Source organism: Neolamprologus multifasciatus, chromosome 6, assembly GCF_963576455.1.
Source record: "Neolamprologus multifasciatus chromosome 6, fNeoMul1.2, whole genome shotgun sequence".
Taxonomy (NCBI): Eukaryota; Metazoa; Chordata; class Actinopteri; order Cichliformes; family Cichlidae; genus Neolamprologus; species Neolamprologus multifasciatus.
The window spans coordinates 14,309,311-14,330,612 of NC_140444.1; the positions used below are offsets into that span (position 1 = coordinate 14,309,311).

A 21,302-nucleotide genomic window follows, 5' to 3' on the forward strand; every position below is an offset into this window, starting at 1 on the left:
GAGAGAACCACGGCAAGCGCCATTCCTTCGCTTGACCCCAGTCGCTCTCGTCCGCTCCCCCATAACACTGCTCTTTTATTGAGGTTACATGAATATACGTAGGTTCATTAACATATGACATCTACATACAAACAAAGAGTACCTTGCCTGTGCGTTGTGTAAGTGTGTGTGTGTGTTGGGTCAGAGTGTGACCCCATAAACGACTTCCCTAAACCTGCTGGCCTGGAAGTCCAGCAGTTCATCTAAACAAAAGGCACTCTCCCATGCTCCCAGGGTGTGGGTGTGAATGCCAGAGCACTCTGGTATGCACACAAAGTGTTTGCAGACTAGTAAGGATCAAACCTCTACCAACATGACATTGTTGATAGAGGTTCATATATGAGTAGATATTTCTAAGCATAAATGACAATCAACAATACAAATCTAACAATAGCCCATCAGTTGAGACTGAACCAGCTGATAGTAATTTGCCTAAGTGACAGAATTGCTTGTGTCACAACTCTCCGTGCCTTTTTGCACCTTTTTCATGTGTTCAATACTTTTTCCGTGTGATTTTTCATTATACATGCTTGTAATAATGACTTGTATGGACTGGATGGATTGTTACTGACATGGCAAGAATTTTATGTTAATTATACCATTAGAAAAATGTTTACTCAGAAAATTGGTGACTTATTTTACTCGCTGTAAGTGTCCACTGCTTTCTGTTCAGCTTCATTTCAGAAGTTGATCTCATGGCTCTGTGTTCTGCAGTATTTGTTGGGCGTGGATGTTAGATTATGGAGAAACTCTCTTCTCACATATCCAGAAATTTGCACGTGAACATGATGCATCATTCCAGCTGTTTTCTGAGTTGTAAGTTAATATCTCTCCACAGTTTTCATTTCTGTCACCATTTGGTTCCCCACTATTCCAGTAGCTGAAATACAAATAAAATTATAAGGGTTAAACTCAACAGGTCAGTCAGTCTTTGGTTTTTAGTAACAAGATATTAACCAAATATTTTTGTTAATGTACTTGATGACATAAAAAGACTTTATGGACAAGAAAGAGATTAAATTTTTATTTCAACCTTGTAGTCATTTGAGTCCCATCCACCCATTTCCATGTCCCCTCTGTCTCTGAGTCAGTCAGTCCAATCCACAAATACTTCTTGAACGTGTTCACAAAGTTCTTTATTTAGAAAGAGAAAAATTAAATGTACACATTCAGAACTTAAAGTGGTGTATCATCATTCTTTCTTCTGCACACATCTATGTTTGCACACACAAACCTGTTCTTCTCGGCTGTTAATAATCATCAGGTGTGAACCTTTTTTAAGGCAGTCTTGTCTACTTTCTTCCCAGGATTTCTTCTCTGAAGAAACTTGGTACACACTATCCCTGAAGGCCACCCAGTTTTCTTGGCAATCTGTTTAAGAAAAACAGAATAATAATTTGTGCTTGCTTTGTGATAGGTAGCATACATAGAATTAAAAGCACTTCAGTAAATATATATACACATTACTAAGCACAATTTATCAAGTCTTATGTAAAATCTAGATCTAAATTCCCTGAAACTGTATGTGCTGTATATGTTAAACATTTTACAATTTTGTGTTGTGTGGCCTCAGAGAGAGTGCTTTCACATCTAATAATTTGTCTCTAATAATGTTGTTCGAGTCAGCAACTGTCACTGAAAACCACCACTTAGAGTTAGAGAGAAATGAGCTTTTCTCTTTTGTCCTCTTCTTATTTTGAAGTCTTGATGGTGTTACAAGCATTACCACATCTAGATTCAGCTGTGTGAGAACTGGAGAAGGCTGCAGATATAATTGGAGCTAAGAAGTCAGTTAAACATCTTTTTTTTTTTTTTGTCTATGCAGGTTTTAACAATCAACAAGCTATTAGAAACTGTCTAAATGTGAACATATAGAATGTTGATATTTTCACTCACATTAGACTTAGTTCAAATTGACACTACATTTACAACTTTACTTTTCAAAGGCCTTTCTCAAGATCTGTCCATCCATTCTATAGCACTTATCCTTACCTCAGTCTGACACAGGGGTAACACAGAGACAGACAACCATTTTCAACTACATTTACACCTATGGGGAATTTTGAATGATCATAACCCACTAGAGAATGAGTGAAACCATGCAAACATAGGGAGAACATGCAAACTCCACACACCACACAAACCCAGGATTCCTGCCTCACCATGCTTTTTAAAAAGCTACATTTGTTAAAATGTTAGAGAGACAAAAATGTTGATAGAGATAAATGCACGATCGTGGCTCAAGAGTTGGCAGTTTGTCTTGTAATCGGAAGGTTGCTGGTTTGAGCCTCGGCTCCAACAGTCTCGGTCGTTGTGTCCTTGGGCAAGACACTTCACCCGTTGCCTACTGGTGGTGGTCAGAGGGCCCGGTGGCGCCAGTATCCGGCAGCCTCGCCTCTGTCAGTGCGTGCCAGGGTGGCTGTGGCTACAATGTAGCTTGTCATTATCAGTGTGTGAATGTGTGTGTGAATGGGTGGATGACTGAATGTGTAAAGCGCTTTAGGGTCCTTAGGGACTAGTAAAGTGCTATACAAATACACGCCATTTACCATCAAGCATTAAGATATAATTACATTGAAGCTTTCTCTGAAGATCGTCTCTGCTTGTGGTCATGTCTTCCAATCTTTTCTGGAGCTGGTCTCTCTCTTTAACCAGATTGTTGAAACTGGTCTGTAACTGGTTTCTCTCGCTGGTCACGTTGTCAGCAAGCTTGTGTAGTATCACTGTCTCCATTTTCCACTGAGATTTGCCTTGGGTGACTGTTGGACACATCATAAAATAAATACATCACCTGTGAGGATTTTAGCATGCTAATTACATTTATGTTCTACTCACAAAGAAAAACCACAGTTATGAGTCCAACCAGGAGGAAAAGACACAGCAGACCCAGAAGAATCACAGCAGCTCTCCAGTAACTCTTCTTTACATCTTCAGAACCTACAGGTAGAAGTAAATATTTGTTATATATCTAATAATAAAATATGTTTATATCCTCATAGGGCTGTTTGATATAACCATATATATCGAATGACGATATAAAAATGTCTATTGTTTTATTTTATGCTATCATTTTTTTGTGGTGTCGCAAAAATTCTCTGACCGGCTGGAGCAGCATCTAATAACCAACTCGCAAAATAAAACAAAATAAAAACAAACCAACAAACACGAAAACAGCGGACATTATGATACAGACTTATAATTTGAACTGATGTTTTTTCGAAATTCTATACGCGAAAAGTGAGCGCGAGAGCCCTCGGTGCGCCTGCTTGCTGCTGAAGTCAAAGTAAACTTTATTGTCATCTCCGCTACATACAGTCCAGTATATAGAGACGAGACGACGAGGCTCCAGTTACAGCAGTGCAAGTAAACAAACAATAAATATAAGAAGAGTAAGAAAATAAATATACACTTTAGGACCAGGGGTAAAGGGATCAATAACAATTAAAAATTTTAAATTTACAGTAAGAGGATTTAAAGTTTCACACACAACCCGTCGAAAGGGGAGGGGGGCGGCTGCTTCCAAATAGAGCACATTTCATTCATAATGTTGTAAATCCAAGCCCATTATGTATTCATGATTTGAATCCTGGGTTGTGTGAAATCTCAGAAATCCACCCTAGACAAAGTAATTCTGTGAGCTAAGGTGTAGGTCTGTTAGGTTATGTTGTGGTGATCCTCGGTTTGAGGCATGGGTGTTCATACTGGAGTGCAAAATTAAAACCAATGGAAGATGTACAAGAAAAGTTCAAAGCCATCAGGTGCTCCGTTTAGAAAAAATAGAAAAGAAGAGGAGGAGAAAGGAGCAAAAGATACAGATAAGCAGATGTGTGATTGGATAATGGCAGGTCATCCTGAAACAATCAGAATACTTTATTAATCCCTAAGGAAATTATGTGGATTACAGTTGCTCCAAAAAGAAATGGTAAAAATAGTAACAGTAACAGACTAAACTCCAAACAATACATTATGTTACAGATTTTAATATTAATTAGTCATTGTCAATTGTTGATTTGTCCTGTTCTCATTGTATGACGAATTATGATGGCTGTTTGGTAGCCATTTGCATACAATGCATACTCTCTCTCTCTCTTCATATGTGTGTGTGTACAACAGTTTTATGTTAATGTACAATACTTAATATGTTGTGTGTGTGTGGGGGGGGGTTCGCCCAGGGCGCCAAACAGGGTAGGACCGCCATTGCATGCATCGGTTATATCACTCGACTCCAGCTACATGACGCGCAGCTGGAAACACTTCCCGCAAGTCGAGCTACCCGAGATTCACAGAATTTACAGAAAATGTTACATTTTTGTGATTTATATCGTTATCGGGACGATAGAATTCTTATATCGGGATATGAGATTTTGGTCATATCGCACAGCCCTATATCCTCATACATTTTATTATAACACCAATTGCTATTTTTATCTAAAATCAGCATCTGAGAATGAGTCTTGGTGGCAACGACACAAATACTGTTAGTTTCAAAATATTTGTATTGTATTGTTTTCTCTTCAGCGCTCGTTCCAAATGGTGTTTAAATTAACCTTGAAACTAATCAAAACTAAAGTAAATACAGACATTAAATAAAAACTAAACTGAAAAACCCACACATTCTGGAAAACAGCTGAGTGTAAACCCAGATAAAAACAAAACAAAACTGTATATCTCGATCAAAATTAACAGCCAACAAAAAATCCAAAACTACAGTAACACTACAGCAAGCCAGACTCTAGATTACTTTTTCCTGAATTAAGTCTTTTTTCTTCAGACAGTTTGTATAGAATTCTCAGTTTTATTTTTAGATTTGTGCACAAAACTTTAGTAACAGTAATTGTAAGATCTATAGATAGGTTTGTGGTTTTTACCTGGTGGTGAAGGTCCAGTTGTTTTACATTGTACGGTTTGGATCACATCTTGATTCACATAAATGTCTTCCACAGTTTGATGCTCCCTTTGAAACTTTCTGCGACAAGCTAATACTTCATCCGTACTCACATAGACTGCATCCATGATTTTTATCTGTATTGGAGGTTTAGTTGGGTCTTTAAGTCTCTGAGGTGATCAGTGCTTTGCGAGAGTCTCTGTAGTTGTGTGTAGTAGCTCTGACCTGTGTGAAAATATATTGACACAAGCAGTTCTCTTTTTAACAGGGAACTGAGATCTGATAGCACTCCTCGGGGCTGTGTTTGGGGTTTTGACTGCATTTGTCTTTGTATTTGAATATGCACTTAGTACTAGCTGCAGCACTTTTTCCACTTGAAAGAATTTAAAATATATCACACATTATAAGCAGTGATGGGAATAACGGTGTTAGTTGCCGTCAGTAACACCGTTACTTTTTTCAGTAACGGGTAATCTAACTAATTACTATTCCTATCGTTACAACGCCATTAGTTACTAACAAGAAAATGCGGTCCCTTACTATTTTTCAACAAACAGACGGTTGAAGCTGTGTTCAGCTTAACGCATCTTATATCAGTTGCACGGAAGTAGCTGACTACATAAGTAATCTGGACGCTACAGCTTTAAGCAGCTGCGCGCAGGGTTGTCAAAGTGTGGTTCAGCAAACTCTGAATGCGCTTTAATATGCTATTTCTTCACCAATGGAGTATTCCACATTGAACATTTACACAGGCCATGGCAGTTGCGTGCATTACTTATTTCCTTCAAAATTATTGTATCAGCTAATTTCTGTAGCTTTCTGCAAGGGGTCCTTGGCCTTGAACATCTCTTTTAATAATTGTTTTCACTTCTCTGTCTAAAATCTTTTTGGGATCATCAGGTCTTGATTGATTTATGGTGAAATGATGTTCTTTCAACTTCTTTTTTTTTTTTTTTACCCCAACAGTGCTCACTGGAACCTTTAGTAGTTTAGAAATCCTTCTGTAACCATGTTATCAATATGTGTTGCAACCAGTGTTGGGTAAGTTACTTTAAAATAGTAACTTAGTTACATTACTAGTTACTTCTATCAAAAGTAACTCAGTTACTTCAAGTTACTCGTTACTTTCAAAGTAACTAGTTACTAGGGAAAGTAACTTTGGTTTTACTCAGAATTCTCTTGTTAATGTGTTGCTTCCATAACTTTGCCAGTCTTCTAGCTTGCTTACTTGCCACAAGTGCACTGTGCCACCTACCAATAGAAAGGAAAAGATAATGTGCATATTTCCACGAGAGAAATCCCACGCCTGGACCGTCATTGACTGCTGCCATGATTCTAGCCTACGTCACAGCGTCATGTGCGCCTTTTACATCCAACACAAAAACTGCAGTCGTGGTGCTTTGATTGTACTCAGAACTCGGAAATTCTGCCTTCTGAATAGGAAGATGTAGGTAACACCAGACTGCAGATGAGCTGCATACAGGGCTGGACTGGGACAGAAAATTGGCCCGGGCATTTTGACTAGAGACTGGCCCACCATTATAGGAAAAATCATAAAGCCTTTGAATGAAAACAAACGCTGTTGTGACAGTGATGTACACTGTTTTGATGGTATATATGCATCAATCCATCAATCGTTTGTTGTAAGATTCAGATAATTATTTTTTAAAAGCTAGATATTTTAAATGAGAATAAGAAAGAAAAGTATTTCTTTGTGCCCACCTATCCCTGTTAATGCCCTACCTGGCCCCCCTGGCAAAAACTTTGCTAGATCCGCCCCTGCACAGTTATCAGCTGTCAGCTACATAAAAAAAGGATCCTGGGTAGGGATGGGTACCGGTATCCGGTGCCATGATGGCACCGGTTCTGACATGAACGGTAGTAACCAGACCGAAAAGCAGCGCACATTTCGGTGCTTTATTTCGGTGCTTTTTTTTCCCTGAGCTGTGGTACACTTTCTTCTTCCTTACATTTGTATTGGCGGTTGGCAAACAACTGAAAGGTGCATTACCGCCACCAACTGGTATGGAATGATACACTTTAGATTCTAGCCAATCATTTTACGTTTCCGGGGATAGTAGGCGGGTCCAGGTACGTACGTTCTTTTAGAGCAGAGCTACAGATTAAAAATGCCCAAAGCGAAGCGATCAAAAGTCTGGCTGTACTTCACAGCAAAAGATGCAAACTCAGCAGCCTGCAACAAGTGCTTTAAGCTGATACTGTCAAAGAAGGTAACACCTCAAATCTGATGAAACACCTGGCGACGGATAGCGTTTTTTTTAAAAGCAGCCGTTCTTCTCTGCGTGAGTAGCTTAGTAGGCTAACCACGTTATTAAATTAATGCATGTAAGGTGAACTAGCAAACATCATCATAGCTACATGCAGCTGTCTTCTTGTTTGATGGCAGATACTCCCTTCACCCTGGCCAAAAAGGCTAAAATGACCAAAGAAAAAGTGGAAAACAGTTAAACATGAGAGGTTTTTGGACAAAGTTTGTGTTTTTTCCATTGTTTAAGCACTGCTTCCAGCAAAGAGTGATACCATATATACCCTATAGCTGCAGAAAAGGCTAACATTGTTATCTTTTTACAAAAAAACAGCTGAACATGAGAGGTTTTTGGACAAAGTTTGTGTTCTCCATTCTTTAAGCACCGGTTTGAGCACCGTTTAAGCACCGGCACCGTTTCAAAAGTACCGGTTTGGCACCGGTATCGGATAAAACCTAAACGATACCCATCCCTAATCCTGGGGTTATTTGTCTCTCAGAAACAGTTCATAACTTCCCTTCAACTCATTCATGTCACCTAAAAGGTAAACCTGTTTCTCCATCACCTGTTCAGCTCTGATAATTCAGTAAGGACATCTCCTGGTTTCATCTTCATGTTTCCCTCTCACCAGATAACCAAACCGACATCATGACCAGCAGCTTTTTTGCAGCTGTGGCTCCAGCAAACATCAGCTGATAGTAGAAATTAATATTAAATAAATTATAACAACAGCTGATCAAGCTTAAAAGTGCTGCTGTTGTTTAAGGCGACATCGGCTGGTTTCCTCTCTGGCGCAAAGTGGGCGATAAACAAACAAGAGAGAAAAGCCGATCAGCTGATCATTGATCAGTTTCATGATTGAAGTAGAAACGGGAGAGGGAGGGGGAGAATGAAAGAAGAAGACGCAGCTGTGCAGCAAAGACACAGAATAACTCCAGCTTTGTGTCTTTTTCATTGTAGCTGAATTACGGGACAAACTGTTCCTTTTCACCTCAAAACGCGTAATATTTTCTCTTAATACCAGACGGGACGGTTGGCTACGGAGCCCCGCAGGGGACATGGGAGAAAAAAAAATTAAGACGGACTTTTGCGAGATCTCGCAAAAGTTTTGCGAGATCTCGCAAAACTAACTCGGGATCTCGCAAAAGTTTTGCGAGATCTCGCAAAACAAACTCGGGATCTCGCAAAACAAACTCAGGATCTCGCAAAAGTTTTGCGAGATCTCGCAAAACAAACTCGGGATCTCGCAAAACTTTTGCGAGATCTCGCAAACGTTTTAGCCGCATTCTTCGGACGCTGGCTCGAAGCCGACCGGGCGGTCGAAGCACGATGTGCCGGGAAAGCGGTGTTCCTCCCGGCTGTAGTAGGTCTCGACCTCCCATTAGCTCGAAGCTAACGGGAGGTCGAGACCTCCCGTTAGCATCGAGGTAATGGGAAGAATGCGGCTAAAACTTTTGCGAGATCTCGCAAAAGTTTTGCGAGATCCCTGTTCCGTAAATCTCTTAAGCTCATAAATAAGCCCCAAGCTATCAAATTGCATAGATTTTTAGAAGAGTTTGATTTTTCTTAGCCCCTTATTTAAGTTATGTGTCTTGTTTATGGAACCTCACTTTTAGAGATTTTATGATCCCCCTTGTCCCCTTTATTTCTGTTCCTTGTTTTTCATTTTTTTATTGTTATTTATTTATTTTTGTATTGGTTATTCATCTTTTTATATTATTATTACTATGTAGATGTGTGTGTATGGATGTGTGCCTATGCATGTGTATATGCACATATATATATACACATGTATATGTATGTATGTATATATGCATGTTCACTTTTAGTTATTGTCGATTTCATTGTGGTGTACCAACTGCACTGTGGCAGTGATGTGTATTCTTCTGATTGGGAGAAAAGAAAAAGGAGGTGTGATTCTGATTCTGTTCTGAATTATTCAATATGTCGCTTATCTCTTTGAGATTGTCATTGTTATTGTTCTAAATAAAGTTCATGTTACAAAAAAAAAAAAAAAAAAAAATTTTTCTCCCATGTCCCCTGCGGGGCTCCGTAGAAATTAAACTGTAGCCGTCAGCTCATTCTTACCTATGCGGCTTCCTATGTGAGCACACAAATGAGCAGGGAGGGGAGCCTTCAGTTTAAATGGTTCGGTTTGCAAATACATTATTCATGTTCATCCAGCAAACACTAATATATTTTACCTGTCGCTATTTTTAATTCATTATATTGAGACTTTTTTCCCCACTTGCCTTAAACTTGGTGAACAAATTCTGGGATATGTTGTGATATTTCTTAGAGGCAGTTGTCTCCTCACACTACAAGCCCTGAATGGCACTAATGATTCCTCAAGCAATAAAATCACCCTCACTTTAGCAGAGAATATTCCCCGAGGGGTTACCAAACAGGGGAAAATTGCAAATGTCAGTTTGTGGCAAAACTGTTTGACAGGTGAAAAGGCATTCACAATAATGAGCAGCTTACATCACCCACAGCGCACTTTTTTCCCCATTCAATTTCTGATGGCCAGTATGGTTGCTCTTATAAAATTTTAAGATGACTGAATTTTATAATTAAAAATGTTACTTGTTCTAAACGGATTACTGAAGTCTCCAAACTGGCAGAGCTTCTTAACGATGTCTATCTGCCAACAAATTGGTGCTGTAACACTCATGAACTGGCATGGGAATTCTATCACTTCAACCAAATAGGTGAGGTGTCAAGATCAGTATCCAGCTTATTGGAAGTGATTAAGAACAACTAAAAATTTGTAAATGGGATGCTGCCAGAAAGCGTAAATTGCTGATGGAAAAGCAGAGGGAATGGGAGGGAGCCTGCTAAGCTGTAAATGGCCTTCTCATTGTGAGGTAACAACAAAATGGGATGTCAGGATGTAGGTGTAAACATCCAACAACTTCTGACATTGGTCCCAATACTTTGTGTCTAAGTTGTTGGAGCATCAGATGTTGTTGTGTTTTCGTTTTCTTTTTTTTCTTTTTTTTTTTGGGGGGGGGGGGGGGGGGTCGTCTTGTCTCCAGGTAAGAGGAAGTGATTCACAGTGGATCATTTAAAGGGAGACAAATGTCACTAATGCAAATGATGTGACTCAGCTAGCTAAAAAAATGGTAAAAGCAACAAGCCCTCATTTTAATGTTCGAAACGTAGATTACGACCAAGGTATTTTGCAGGTGTGATGGGGTTAAAAATTGTGGCCCATGGGAACTCTGAGAGCTGGCTCCATGACTGATCATGGGAAGCTAGGGTGAACGCTAATAATGTTAATTCTCTACAGCCTGTCAGCACACATATACACAAATAGCCTCTTTGATACTATTGAAAGTTTCAGACTGGGGGATCCATGACAGGGATGGACAAATATGTCTTACACGTCGAAAGGGATTGTTCAATGAAAATTTGTCAAGAGCTTAAATACATGAGCAACATGTTTAAAAAAAAAAAGAAAAGAAAAAAGAAAAAAAAAAAAAAGAAAGGAAAAAAAAAAAAAGTTGAATCAGTAATAACACTAGCTATTTGGCCACATGGTCACATGCTTACTTTGTTTTGCTCTTGCAATCAAATTTTTAACAGACAAGTGCAAATACATTCAGAGCACTGAGTTAGCATAGATGATTAACTAGCTAGCTAATCGACAAACAGGAAGAAAAAAAGCTTTGCTTTCAAAACATCCCTCAAAGTTCAAAGTGAGCTTTCCGCCAATTAGGAAAGTAACAGAAAGATGCTTGAAATCATAACATACTCATTCTATCAGGGTTTCTAACAATTGGGACACAGACTTGAGGCCACGCCCTCCCTGCTGCTCTCCGGGGAGGGCGTGGCCAGAGAATGCTTCAAATAAATGGCGCCCATTTCTTTGAACCACTCTGTCCTTCCTGTTTGACCCACTCCTGCCGCTTGCCAGAATTTTATTTCTCTTTTTTGGGTAGGTACTAGTATCAAATTATGTCTTACACCTCACTTTGTAAACTGTCATTCTTTTATTATAATAAACATGCTACCTACAGCTTACCATTGGACCTCTAATGGTTGTGTGAAGTGAATGTAAAATTTCCAGGGGTGAAATGTAACAAATAATGTGGGGATCTGAGTACCACAGAATACAACAATCAGCCTTCTGAGCCTGCCTGGAACTAACAACTGATATGTCCACTCAGTAGAATATAAACATTGAAACTGGGTATCCCAAAGCTGCTTTTTTTTCTGACTAGGACCCAGGAAATAAAGTACTCATTTAAATGCACATACACTAAATTGTCTAAATGATATAGAGCTATTCACATGAGGGTCCAAATTTTACAGATGCTAACAAGGAGGTGTTTGAATGAAATAAAGTTGTCCTTATTTGTTGGGTATGAGAAATCAGAGTGATGCTGCTTCATGCTCTGGGTGGGCTGATAATGAGAAGGACAAACTCTGCCATCTAATTGCTCACCTGATTGAATTCAAACTCCAGAGTGAGGAACTTTCACACAGAGTCTCAGATTATAAACTGTAGGTGGGCTGGATAATTAACTGTAGTGAGGAGCTCCTTTTCCTCCAGCAGAGCATTATGACAAAACACTAGGGGCTCTACTACTCCTGACTACTGTTTAATGAGACAGCCTCCTCTAAGGTAATGGTCCTGAAGTTTCTAGGGGAAACATTTAACCAAATAACTAACTAGAGGTCCACATACTATCTTTTTATGGAGTTTAAGTGGCTCTTATAGCTTTCATGTGTGGCTATAGTTTGCTCTGAGAAGACTGTAAAAATCAGCTAAGTGGATCATCATTGGAACCTCTATCTTTCTGAACACAAAGAACTAAACTGTCCCAGGCCATGAAAAGGACTAAGTGTGCAAAGAAACTCCACAGACTGAAACCTAAAGCACATGGCAAGAAATGCAATGCATTACAGAGTACAAACCAGTACTCCAAGACTGCAGCAGTGATGCCTCATTAGAAGATGTGCTAACCAGCTTCTGCAACTGACAGCGGTGATATTAAGAACATTTTGAAGTTAGCTTAAGAAAACAGCTAGACCAGACAACATGCCTGGTTAGGTGCTCAAATGTTAACTGTTTTGACATTTTCAAAACATCCCTGAGCACAACGGTTCGTGTTTGCCTCAAGATCATCCCAGTGTCCAAGAAACCAACTATGTCCTGTCTCAGCAACACTGGCACCTGCCCAGGGCTCTGTGCTCGACCCATTGTTCTCATCCTTAAGGCGATGAAAATGATTAACTTCAGGAGGAACTCTGCCACCCTACTTTACTCCATATCAACTGTTCTGCCGTCGAGATCGTCAGCAGTGCAAAATTTCTCGGAGTACACCTGGTAGTGACACAGGGGGACATTACATTACAATACATACGTGGACATAAAATTGAGGCTGTAAAGGGGTGTATGAGGCCACTTCACCAACCCCTACCCTCCAACCTCTGGATAACCCACATGCCCCATGGCCCTATGTGTATAGTGATGTATCATGAGCCATTAGGATTGTAGTGGGTCACTGCACAGCAAGCAACAGCCCTACCCACTGTTGCCTATGTGACCACCTGCTTGGCATACAGAGAGTGGAGAGTACAGCCAACCACCTCCACTAAATAATTGAATTGATCACTGGGGAGCAGTGATACACTGATTGTACTAAGATAAATCTGAGTGCCTGTAATATCCATCATAATGGAGCTGCTAACTAAAAAGTAGTCTGATGTGAGTGGTGTACTGTTGAATAGGTGTGATCCCTGAGAGTAGAGTGATATGAACACCAATTATCACTGAGACAAACAATACAGCAGTACTTTTGAAGAACGTCTAGACTGCCAGTTCCTTTGACTCACTGCTGTACTGAGCCTGTCAATTTCTGGATTAAATACCAGGTTAAAGTCACCTGTTAGAGTGTTAGAGTGATCCCAAAATGAGGTAGTGAAAGCATGAAAGGAGGGAGGGTCATTTATATATACAAGCAATATATAATTTATCTATTCAAAATATGAATCTAAGTATCATAAATATATCTTCTGTATCTGTTACATTGTTGCTACAGTGAAGTTTCTATTTCTGTGAATGTGGCTGCACCTGTTTTGTTTTGAGTTGTAGCAGGCTGAGTAAGAGGGACATGTGGAGAGTTGAGTGTGCGTGCAAATGTTTTGGACAAACTAAGTTTCCTGCAGAAAGAAAATGTGCCTGTAAGTCATTAACAAGTGTTAGTCTATTTTCTTGGAACCGGCCCCTCGTACATTCCGTGTGGCAAACGTCAATGCGTTCAGTTTTCCTAAATTAACTTGAGTGTGAATGTTCACTAAAGGGGTGTGTGTGTGTCTTGTATAGCTGCGTATGAGTCTGTAAATCACAGCACTGAAGGCAAAGCAAACATAACGCTGAGTGCTGAAAGGTGAAAAGAGATGACAAGCAGTGTTGGTCAAGTTACTTGAAAAAAGTAATCAGTAATTAATTACTGATTTTATATATATATATATATATATATATATATATATATATATATATATATATATATATATATATATATATATATATATATAAAGCTTTAAAAATAAAGCTTGTTGTGTTGTTATTTTACATGCTAGTCGGAAGTTTTTGTTTCATGTTCTTGGCTGGAATCCCCGTCCTCTCAAATTCCAGCTTCTCTCGAATGTACTCCTGCTTGCACTCTTCGAAAAAAGTGGGGTCCTGGTAGTGTCGTGTCAGACATTCCTTCAGGGCTGCGTTCTCCCCTCGACACTTCAACACCATGAAGAAACCAGACTCTTTACAGCAGTGGTGCAGTGCAGTATATATATATATATATATATATATATATATATTATTTTTTTTTATTTTTTTTTTGTGTGTGTTTACACTCACTCTTTCAGATGCAAGGAAAATACAGCAGAAAATAAATAAAGTCAAAGACTAGCGGTCCTGTTGCTCTATTTTCACCTGTAGAGTAGGCGGAGGTTTATCCTGGTGCAGGTGTGCCGCAGCGGTCAGTGGAAGGATACCGCAGTTTCTCTGTGAGTTTCTCATTATGTCGTAGCTACTCGGTGTTTGCTTGGAAGTTTAGGGGGGTTTTTTTCGCTGTAAAAAGAAGTTTTCTTCCCACGCACAGCGGACACTAATGTTTTTGTCACTTTTTATGGAATCAAACTCAAAATAAGGTCAGTACTTCCACGCTTTAAACGCTGCACGCTCATACTCTCTCCCGCACTCGATATATTATCCATTGTTGATCTGCACACAGCTGTTGTCACTAACATCACACTCGCTTATGTCACTGTCATGAGACATTCTCGCAAGAAAATCACGGTTTTAGTAACGCAGTTCCAACGGGAAAGTAACGGTAATCTAATTACCGTTTTTGCAATAGTAATCCCTTACTTTACTCGTTACTTAAAAAAGTAATCGGATTACAGTAACGCGTTACAGTAACGCGTTACTGTAATCCGATTACTTTTTTCAAGTAACGCGTTACAGTAACGCGTTACTGTAATCCGATTACTTTTTTCAAGTAACGCGTTACTGTAACGCGTTACTGTAATCTGATTACTTTTTTCAAGTAACGCGTTACTGTAACGCGTTACTGTAATCCGATTACTTTTTCAAGTAACGCGTTACTGTAACGCGTTACTGTAATCCGATTACTTTTTTCAAGTAACGCGTTACTGTAACGCGTTACTGTAATCCGATTACTTTTTCAAGTAACGCGTTACTGTAACGCGTTACTGCCCATCTCTGATGACAAGTGAAATGAAACCTAGGAACCATTCCAGAGTGACCTAAAATAAAACAATAAGAGGAAAAAAAAACACTATACTATTTAAACAGGACTAATTTACGGAGCCCCGCAGGGGCGAGATCTCGCAAAAGATCCCGCTCCTTTTGATAGCGTTTCAGTTGAAGGGTGCGTACGGAGCCCCCGTAGGTGCAGACATGGAGGAGGATTTAGAACATTTCTTGCGGTCAAGAGAGGTCCCACACGACGACATCATGCACATGCAACAAGACAAAGTACGTATAAACAAAGCATTAAACACCGCGGTTCAAAAGGCGAGAAACTTGTTGAAAAACCTAGGTCGTTTTGCATGCAGGCCTTTAATGTTAATTCTTGTAAATATGTTCAGGTTCATTAAACATAACTGTTAAGTGCACATATGTTTTGAAATTTCAAATCGTGTCCAAATTCATGGGCTGCATCATCCCGAGGACTCGGGCTTCGTGGTCTACGTGGGGCGGGTCCTCAGAAGTAGGCCGGAAGTAAACGGCTGGGGAAATTGGACGGTCTAGCCTTCTGATTAGCGTCACCACTGCGGTGGAGGAGTTTATTAAACTCGTCCGTCTGCTCCTTTCTATCTAATGCTGGGCTCACACTGTGCGATTTTTACAGTCGCGCGATTCAGCTCCTGCTCAAACTGTACATTGACTCGCAGGGGTTAGAAGTTCGTAGGTCACGATGCAGGTCTCACACTATACGACCCGATGCTCTGATGCGACCCGAGTGCTCACACTGTGCGTCCATAAAATGAAGGTTATAACAGAAATTCTGTCGCTCGCTCTCCCTCTCTGTCTTTCACTCACATAGACACGCACACCACCGCCATCAACTTTGCTAAATTGCTACAAACAGGTTTGAAATCCTTACGATTGATGATCGGGAGCTGGTCGTGAGGTGTTAATCGCTTCTCGTTACCCCAGGTACGATGCACGACGAAGGCCAAAATCGGGCCATCGCAAAAACAGTCGCACGACTCAAAAATCGGCTCAAAATGGGCCAAAAATCGCACAGTGTGAGCCCAGCATAAGCGGTGTAAAAACCAAGGAGGAACCCACCCAGGGGATTAATAAAGTTTTATTTTATCTAATTTAATCTAATAACTTTAATCTCAGCCAAACCGGTTTACTCACGAACAAATAAAACACTGAAAAAAGCCAAACATTAACATTTTTAGGTTGTCTAAGTGTTTTATATATTACGTTTAGCCTGAGTAGCAAAAGTCCGAGGTGAGCTGAAAATGATGTGCCGGGAGTTGTGCCGTTCTCCTGGTATATGTTAATTTTGTTCTGGTTGTATACATGTTCTGTATACTGTTTCTTAATAAAGTTTAATAATTAAAAAAAAATTAGGTGAAAAGGAGGACGCATTTGTCCGCTGCATTCGGAGGAGTCTACGAATTTAAAATAGAATCTTTGTAGAGATTGCCATAATTGTTGTACATTTCTGTGCAAATAAAAAAAAAACTAGTACGGATTTTGGATAGCCTTCGGCGCATCGCTGTGACGTAATCGGTCTACAAAAGCGTCCTCAGGAGGATGCAGCCCATGAATTTGGACAATGTGATAAATAAAGTTAAAAGAAAAAGAGGTTGCAGCCCATGAATTTGGATGTTGTTATCTGGCTGTGCCATTACCATGGTAACATGGACACCATAGCACAAAATACTTGGTGGAACTTACCTTACTTATACCTTACTAGCAAAATATTTTTTAGTAACGTAGTATATAAATATCTACTACTATTACTATACTAATACTAACAGAGCAACAGTAAGGTAATAAGACACAAGTTGTCAGAGTAACTTTTGATAATGATCATGAACAGTGATTAAGAACTCTATTTCTAATACAGTTAGTATTCCATGTGTTAGCACACATGGAATACTAACTGTATTAGAAATAGAGTTCTGTGGCTTCCTAGAATAAAAGTATATTAATAGCATTTCTCTAATGTTTTATGTCTGCAGGTGGATAAGGCAGTGCTGTCCGTCATGACTGATGTACAAATGGCAAAATACATAAGGACATATGGTGACAGAGTAGCTGTCCAGTCCTTCTGTCAACAAACTAAGTACAGCACAGATAAAGAGACTCTTCTGCAGAACCTAAGAGATAAAATTGCGGCACGGAAAGTAAGATCAAAAACCAAAGGAGTGCTGTGTGGTTCATCAGGTGTGTTCCACAAGCAAGGTGAAGGGATGGCAAGACAGAGAAATACTGCAGGAGAGAAGACCTGCAGAAAAATAGAAATCGGATGGCTTCATTTAAGCAGTAATGAATACCGTCAAGTGAGAACCAGAAATGGTGGAGGAACAAGACATGCAACTGTGGAAAAAACTACAACTGTAGCTAAGATTTTGGAAATGGGAAAGGACCTGTTTTTTCCAGATGGGTACTCGCCAAAAGGGAGAGTTGAAGACTTTGTCATTGATGTCTGTGATTTTAAAAGAAATCCGATTGCTTTAGATGACACTGTTGGCAAACTTTATGAACAAACCAAATTGAAGCTCATGAGATTTTACATTTGCACAAAAGATGAAACACCATCAACAGTTCAGTCCTCATCTGAAGAGGATTTTTCTGTCAGCATAACTGAAGAAGATTCACCGGTGACATTACTTGGATTTGACAGTGAGACAGATGATTTTGTCCCAGATCTACTTGACCATGGGGATTCATCTGACAGTGACACTGGCAAACAGGTTTGTTAAAATAAGAAAGTTATTATTACAAATAATGATCACTTTAAAGTTACTGTATTTTGTTGTGTTTATTAGTGCTTGGTGGTAACATGCGACATGTTCTAATTTTGTGGTACTATTGTACTAGGTATGACTGTGCAACGGCAATAAAGAGTTGTCTTATTCAAGTGCTTTATGTACATCTACGAATATTTGCACTTCTGTAGGATGAAATTATTCAAGGAATTTGTTGTTGACTTGTGTGGTAAGGTACATTTAATACATCTGTGAAAGACTTACAGCTTTGTATTCATTAACATGTTCTAAATGACTGGCTGCTGAAAAAATAATTGAGTTATTTTCGTTTGTTTCTTGTGTTTGTTTTCTGGTTCACAGATTCACAATTTCCAGATGGGACACAATCCAAAAAAACTGAAATCACTCTGCGAGGCAGTGACAACACAAAGTCCAGGAAAATCACATCATATGCATTCAACCCCAAAAGACATTAAAAACACTGTTGTGGGACAGCAGCAGCAGACTGACTCAAGTGATCATGATTTCCCTGACCACTGCTCTGAAATTATTGATCTGACCAGTATAGTTCCTAACAAATCCTTCAAACTAGAGTCCCGGGAGAAACTTCCAGAAGATTTGGAATTTCGTTTTCCAGACACAGACGAAGTGGATACGGTTCTATGGAATCCTGAAGAGGATCTTGTCAGAGCAGATGGTGATGACACAGTCGTGATAACCCTGAATTATGTCAACAGTGAGGATCTCAGACAGGTAAGACCATGGACAGTTGTGGTTGATATGGTTTATGTAAGTGTTACAAAATATGGAAATTTATTAATAATCAAATTCAATAACTTGCATAGTTCTGATTTTAAAAAAGCTGATCATGCATTCCTGCTTGGACAAAATTTAAGCATGTATGTTATTTTCTGTAATATTATTCTTTTGGGTCTTAAAAGAAATAACCTACAGTACTGTGAAACACTTGCTCAATTTCTATTAATCAGAATTCATCTCTTGTTTGTTTAAAACTTGATTTTGTTGCAGCAATAATACAACATTTTAAGTAGTAAGAAGTACATCAAGATCTGATAAAAACCTGTGGAATTCCACTGTAATATGTCTTTTTACTCTTGTAAGTGAGACATGTAGGCTGAAAATAAAGAGGTGTATCTTTTTTCTATTTCTTAAGACCTATTGACATATTTTGCAGACTTTTTAAGAACATTCATGATTTAGAATAGGCCAAGGTAGAAGATTGAAGAAGAGTCTTCTAATCTTGAAGGGTTAAGGTGTCTGTTGTCAGTTAATGCAATACTTCCTTCTCAGAATGCCGACACAAATGGATTACCTATGGATGGTTTCCTGCTACCATTGTCTTCAGCTAATGGCTTGCCCACACCCCATATGCAGTCAATACAGGAGGAAGCACCCCAGATTACACAGGTAAGATGGATCAATTCGGGCAACCATAAACACCTATCTTTACATACTGTAGAGATGCCAAAATTTCATGCTATTTTCTGAGGATATGGCAGTTTGTGGGTCCATTTGAATTAAAAGGATATTGTCAGTTGAGAGACAATTCCAGTGTTTAACATTAAGATAAGATTAAACAGGAAATTTAGTCTTGAAATTAAATTATTTACATAACACAGCAGTGAGACATTGTTTTGGTGTCACTATTGTGTTCTCTACCTTTTTTGCACAGAAGTGAGTCTTCTCATACATGTAAAGAACACTTGTATAATTTTCTGTGAGGCATACGAGGACATCCATCAGGCCAAAATGTGAATGTTATACATAAATTGTCAGTGCAACCATGGTTTGGGAATGTACAGCCCACTAAAATTAGACAAATAAATTTCAAACTTTTTCAGAACATTGATATTGTGTAATCTGTACAATTCATTTGCATTTCTTATGGAATGTGCATGTTTTGTCTTTTACTCAGGACCATGGACTGAATTTCATCGCACAAGGTTTGCCTTTAGATTCAAGCAACCAACTTTCCCCATCAAATTCAGGAGACCCACAGAGCCCCCTACATGTATCAATTCGCAGGATAAAAGTTGTTGATGATCTTTTGGCTGTATTTATGGACAGTAGCATTCTGAATGAGACTTTAAAGATGAACTTTGTAAATGAAAATGCTGTTGATGATGCTGGGGTGTCAAGGGAGGTTTACACTGCATTTTGGGAGCAATTTTTGGAACAGTGTGAAGGTGAAAATGAACGAGTTCCAAGGCTGAGACCAGACTTTAGTGAGGCTGAATGGCAAGCAGTTGGGCAGATATGGGTGAAAGGCTTACTAGACCATGGTGTCTTTCCAGTGAGGCTGTCAAAGGCTTTCATTTTAGCTTGCATCCACGGAATGGACTCAGTTGATGTAGACATTCTGATTGCATCGTTTCTCAACTATCTCCCTCCTGTTGAGAGATCAGCTGTTGAGAAGGCTCTCCAAGGCACAATGGATGAAAATGATGAAGAGGACCTGCTTGACCTTTTTACAAGGATGGGTTCCCACTTCCTGCCACCTAAGAACAACATGCAGCCTGCCATTGAAACAATGGCTCATAAGGCCATTCTCCAAGAGCCAAAGTATATAATGGATTGCTTCTCCACACCCATGGCACATCTGCAGCTGAAACTGGCAGACAAGGAAAGTGTGTTATCTCTGTATGAGACAAAGAAGGCCACAGGCAAAAGACTAGTGCAGCTATTTGAAACAACAAAATTGATGCTGTCTCACGGAGAACAGACAACCTTGAACCATCTTCAGCGTTATGTTAAAAACGCTGATGAAACCAAAGCTGAAAAAATCCTGCGCTTCTGCACAGGATCTTCTGTGATATGTGTTGACAAAATTTTGGTGTGCTTTAATGCTGAAACTGGGCTCAACAGAAGGCCTGTTGCTCAAACCTGTGGAGCTACCCTTGAAGTGCCATGCACTTACAGTTCTTATCCTGAATTTCGCACAGAGTTCGACAATATCCTTTCCAGCAATTACTTTGAAATGGACATCATTTGAACTTGATGAGTGTACTAATGGTTACAGCTGTAATTGTTATATGTATGATTATCCTTGAGTTCATAAATTCTGTCTTGTTTCATTTCTCATTGAAGCATTTGATATATTCAGCTGTATAATAAGCAGTCACAAATTTAATTTTCTGATGGTTTAGTTGTATGTTAGCTCAGATTTCACAAGGACTCTTTATTGTTTAAAATTCTTTGAAAATGACCGCATCTTTAACTTCTGTTGAAAACAAGGTTTGTGTTTAGCGTTAGAGGGACAGATCACATCAAAATCTGCTGTACACATTGTCATTGTTTCCTTTTACTCCTGCCATCAGCCAGAATAAAGGCTCGCTTTTGTTTTAAGTTCAGTGTCCTCTCTCTCTCCTTGTCTGCTTTTGGGTACATTCTCTCAACACACCTGCATACCCCGCAGTGACACACATTGGCTTGCTGTTTATCCATCTAGAATGTTTTGTCATGAGTTGCCTAGTTTTGGGAGATATTAGCTGTAGAGATCTCTTCCTTGTTGAAAAACTACATGAAGCTACATAAGGTCTACATAAAGACATTGCTACTAAGCATTAAGTACCATGTGAAACGAGAAGGGTAGGCTTGTA

At 39.3% G+C, this 21,302-nt stretch overlaps 1 protein-coding gene and 1 long non-coding RNA gene across 5 annotated transcripts; one reads left to right on the plus strand and one right to left on the minus strand.

The window, feature by feature from the left end:
- Positions 1-2,034: 2,034 nt before the first annotated feature.
- On the minus strand, positions 2,035-6,703 carry LOC146516642 (uncharacterized). The gene is made up of 3 exons (XR_014874736.1): positions 4,908-6,703; positions 2,875-2,976; positions 2,035-2,798 (listed from the first exon to the last, which is right to left on the minus strand). It is a non-coding gene; the product is annotated as an uncharacterized LOC146516642 (long non-coding RNA).
- Positions 6,704-14,028: 7,325 nt separating this feature from the next.
- On the plus strand, positions 14,029-21,048 carry LOC146516643 (uncharacterized). 4 transcript variants are annotated; one of them, XM_085163758.1, is made up of 5 exons: positions 14,029-14,352; positions 16,933-17,667; positions 18,043-18,435; positions 18,994-19,110; positions 19,619-21,048. In XM_085163758.1, exons 2-5 carry the CDS (start codon positions 16,957-16,959, stop codon positions 20,693-20,695), a joined length of 2,298 nt encoding a protein of 765 aa, XP_085019884.1. In that variant the 5' UTR covers positions 14,029-14,352; positions 16,933-16,956; the 3' UTR covers positions 20,696-21,048. The 4 variants fall into 4 exon arrangements, with proteins under 4 accessions (XP_085019884.1, XP_085019885.1, XP_085019883.1 ...); XM_085163757.1 differs by lacking the exon at positions 14,029-14,352 and adding an exon at positions 15,036-15,202; XM_085163759.1 differs by lacking the exon at positions 16,933-17,667.
- Positions 21,049-21,302: the final 254 nt, after the last annotated feature.

Bases quoted from the DNA above. Each gene is read 5' to 3' on its own strand.
- LOC146516643 (XM_085163757.1), top strand. From the start codon at position 15,125: ATGGAGGAGGATTTAGAACATTTCTTGCGGTCAAGAGAGGTCCCACAC. The intron at 15,203-16,932 runs GTACGTATAAAC...TTATGTCTGCAG, and splicing joins TGCACATGCAACAAGACAAA to GTGGATAAGGCAGTGCTGTC. The intron at 19,111-19,618 runs GTAAGATGGATC...TCTTTTACTCAG, and splicing joins AAGCACCCCAGATTACACAG to GACCATGGACTGAATTTCAT.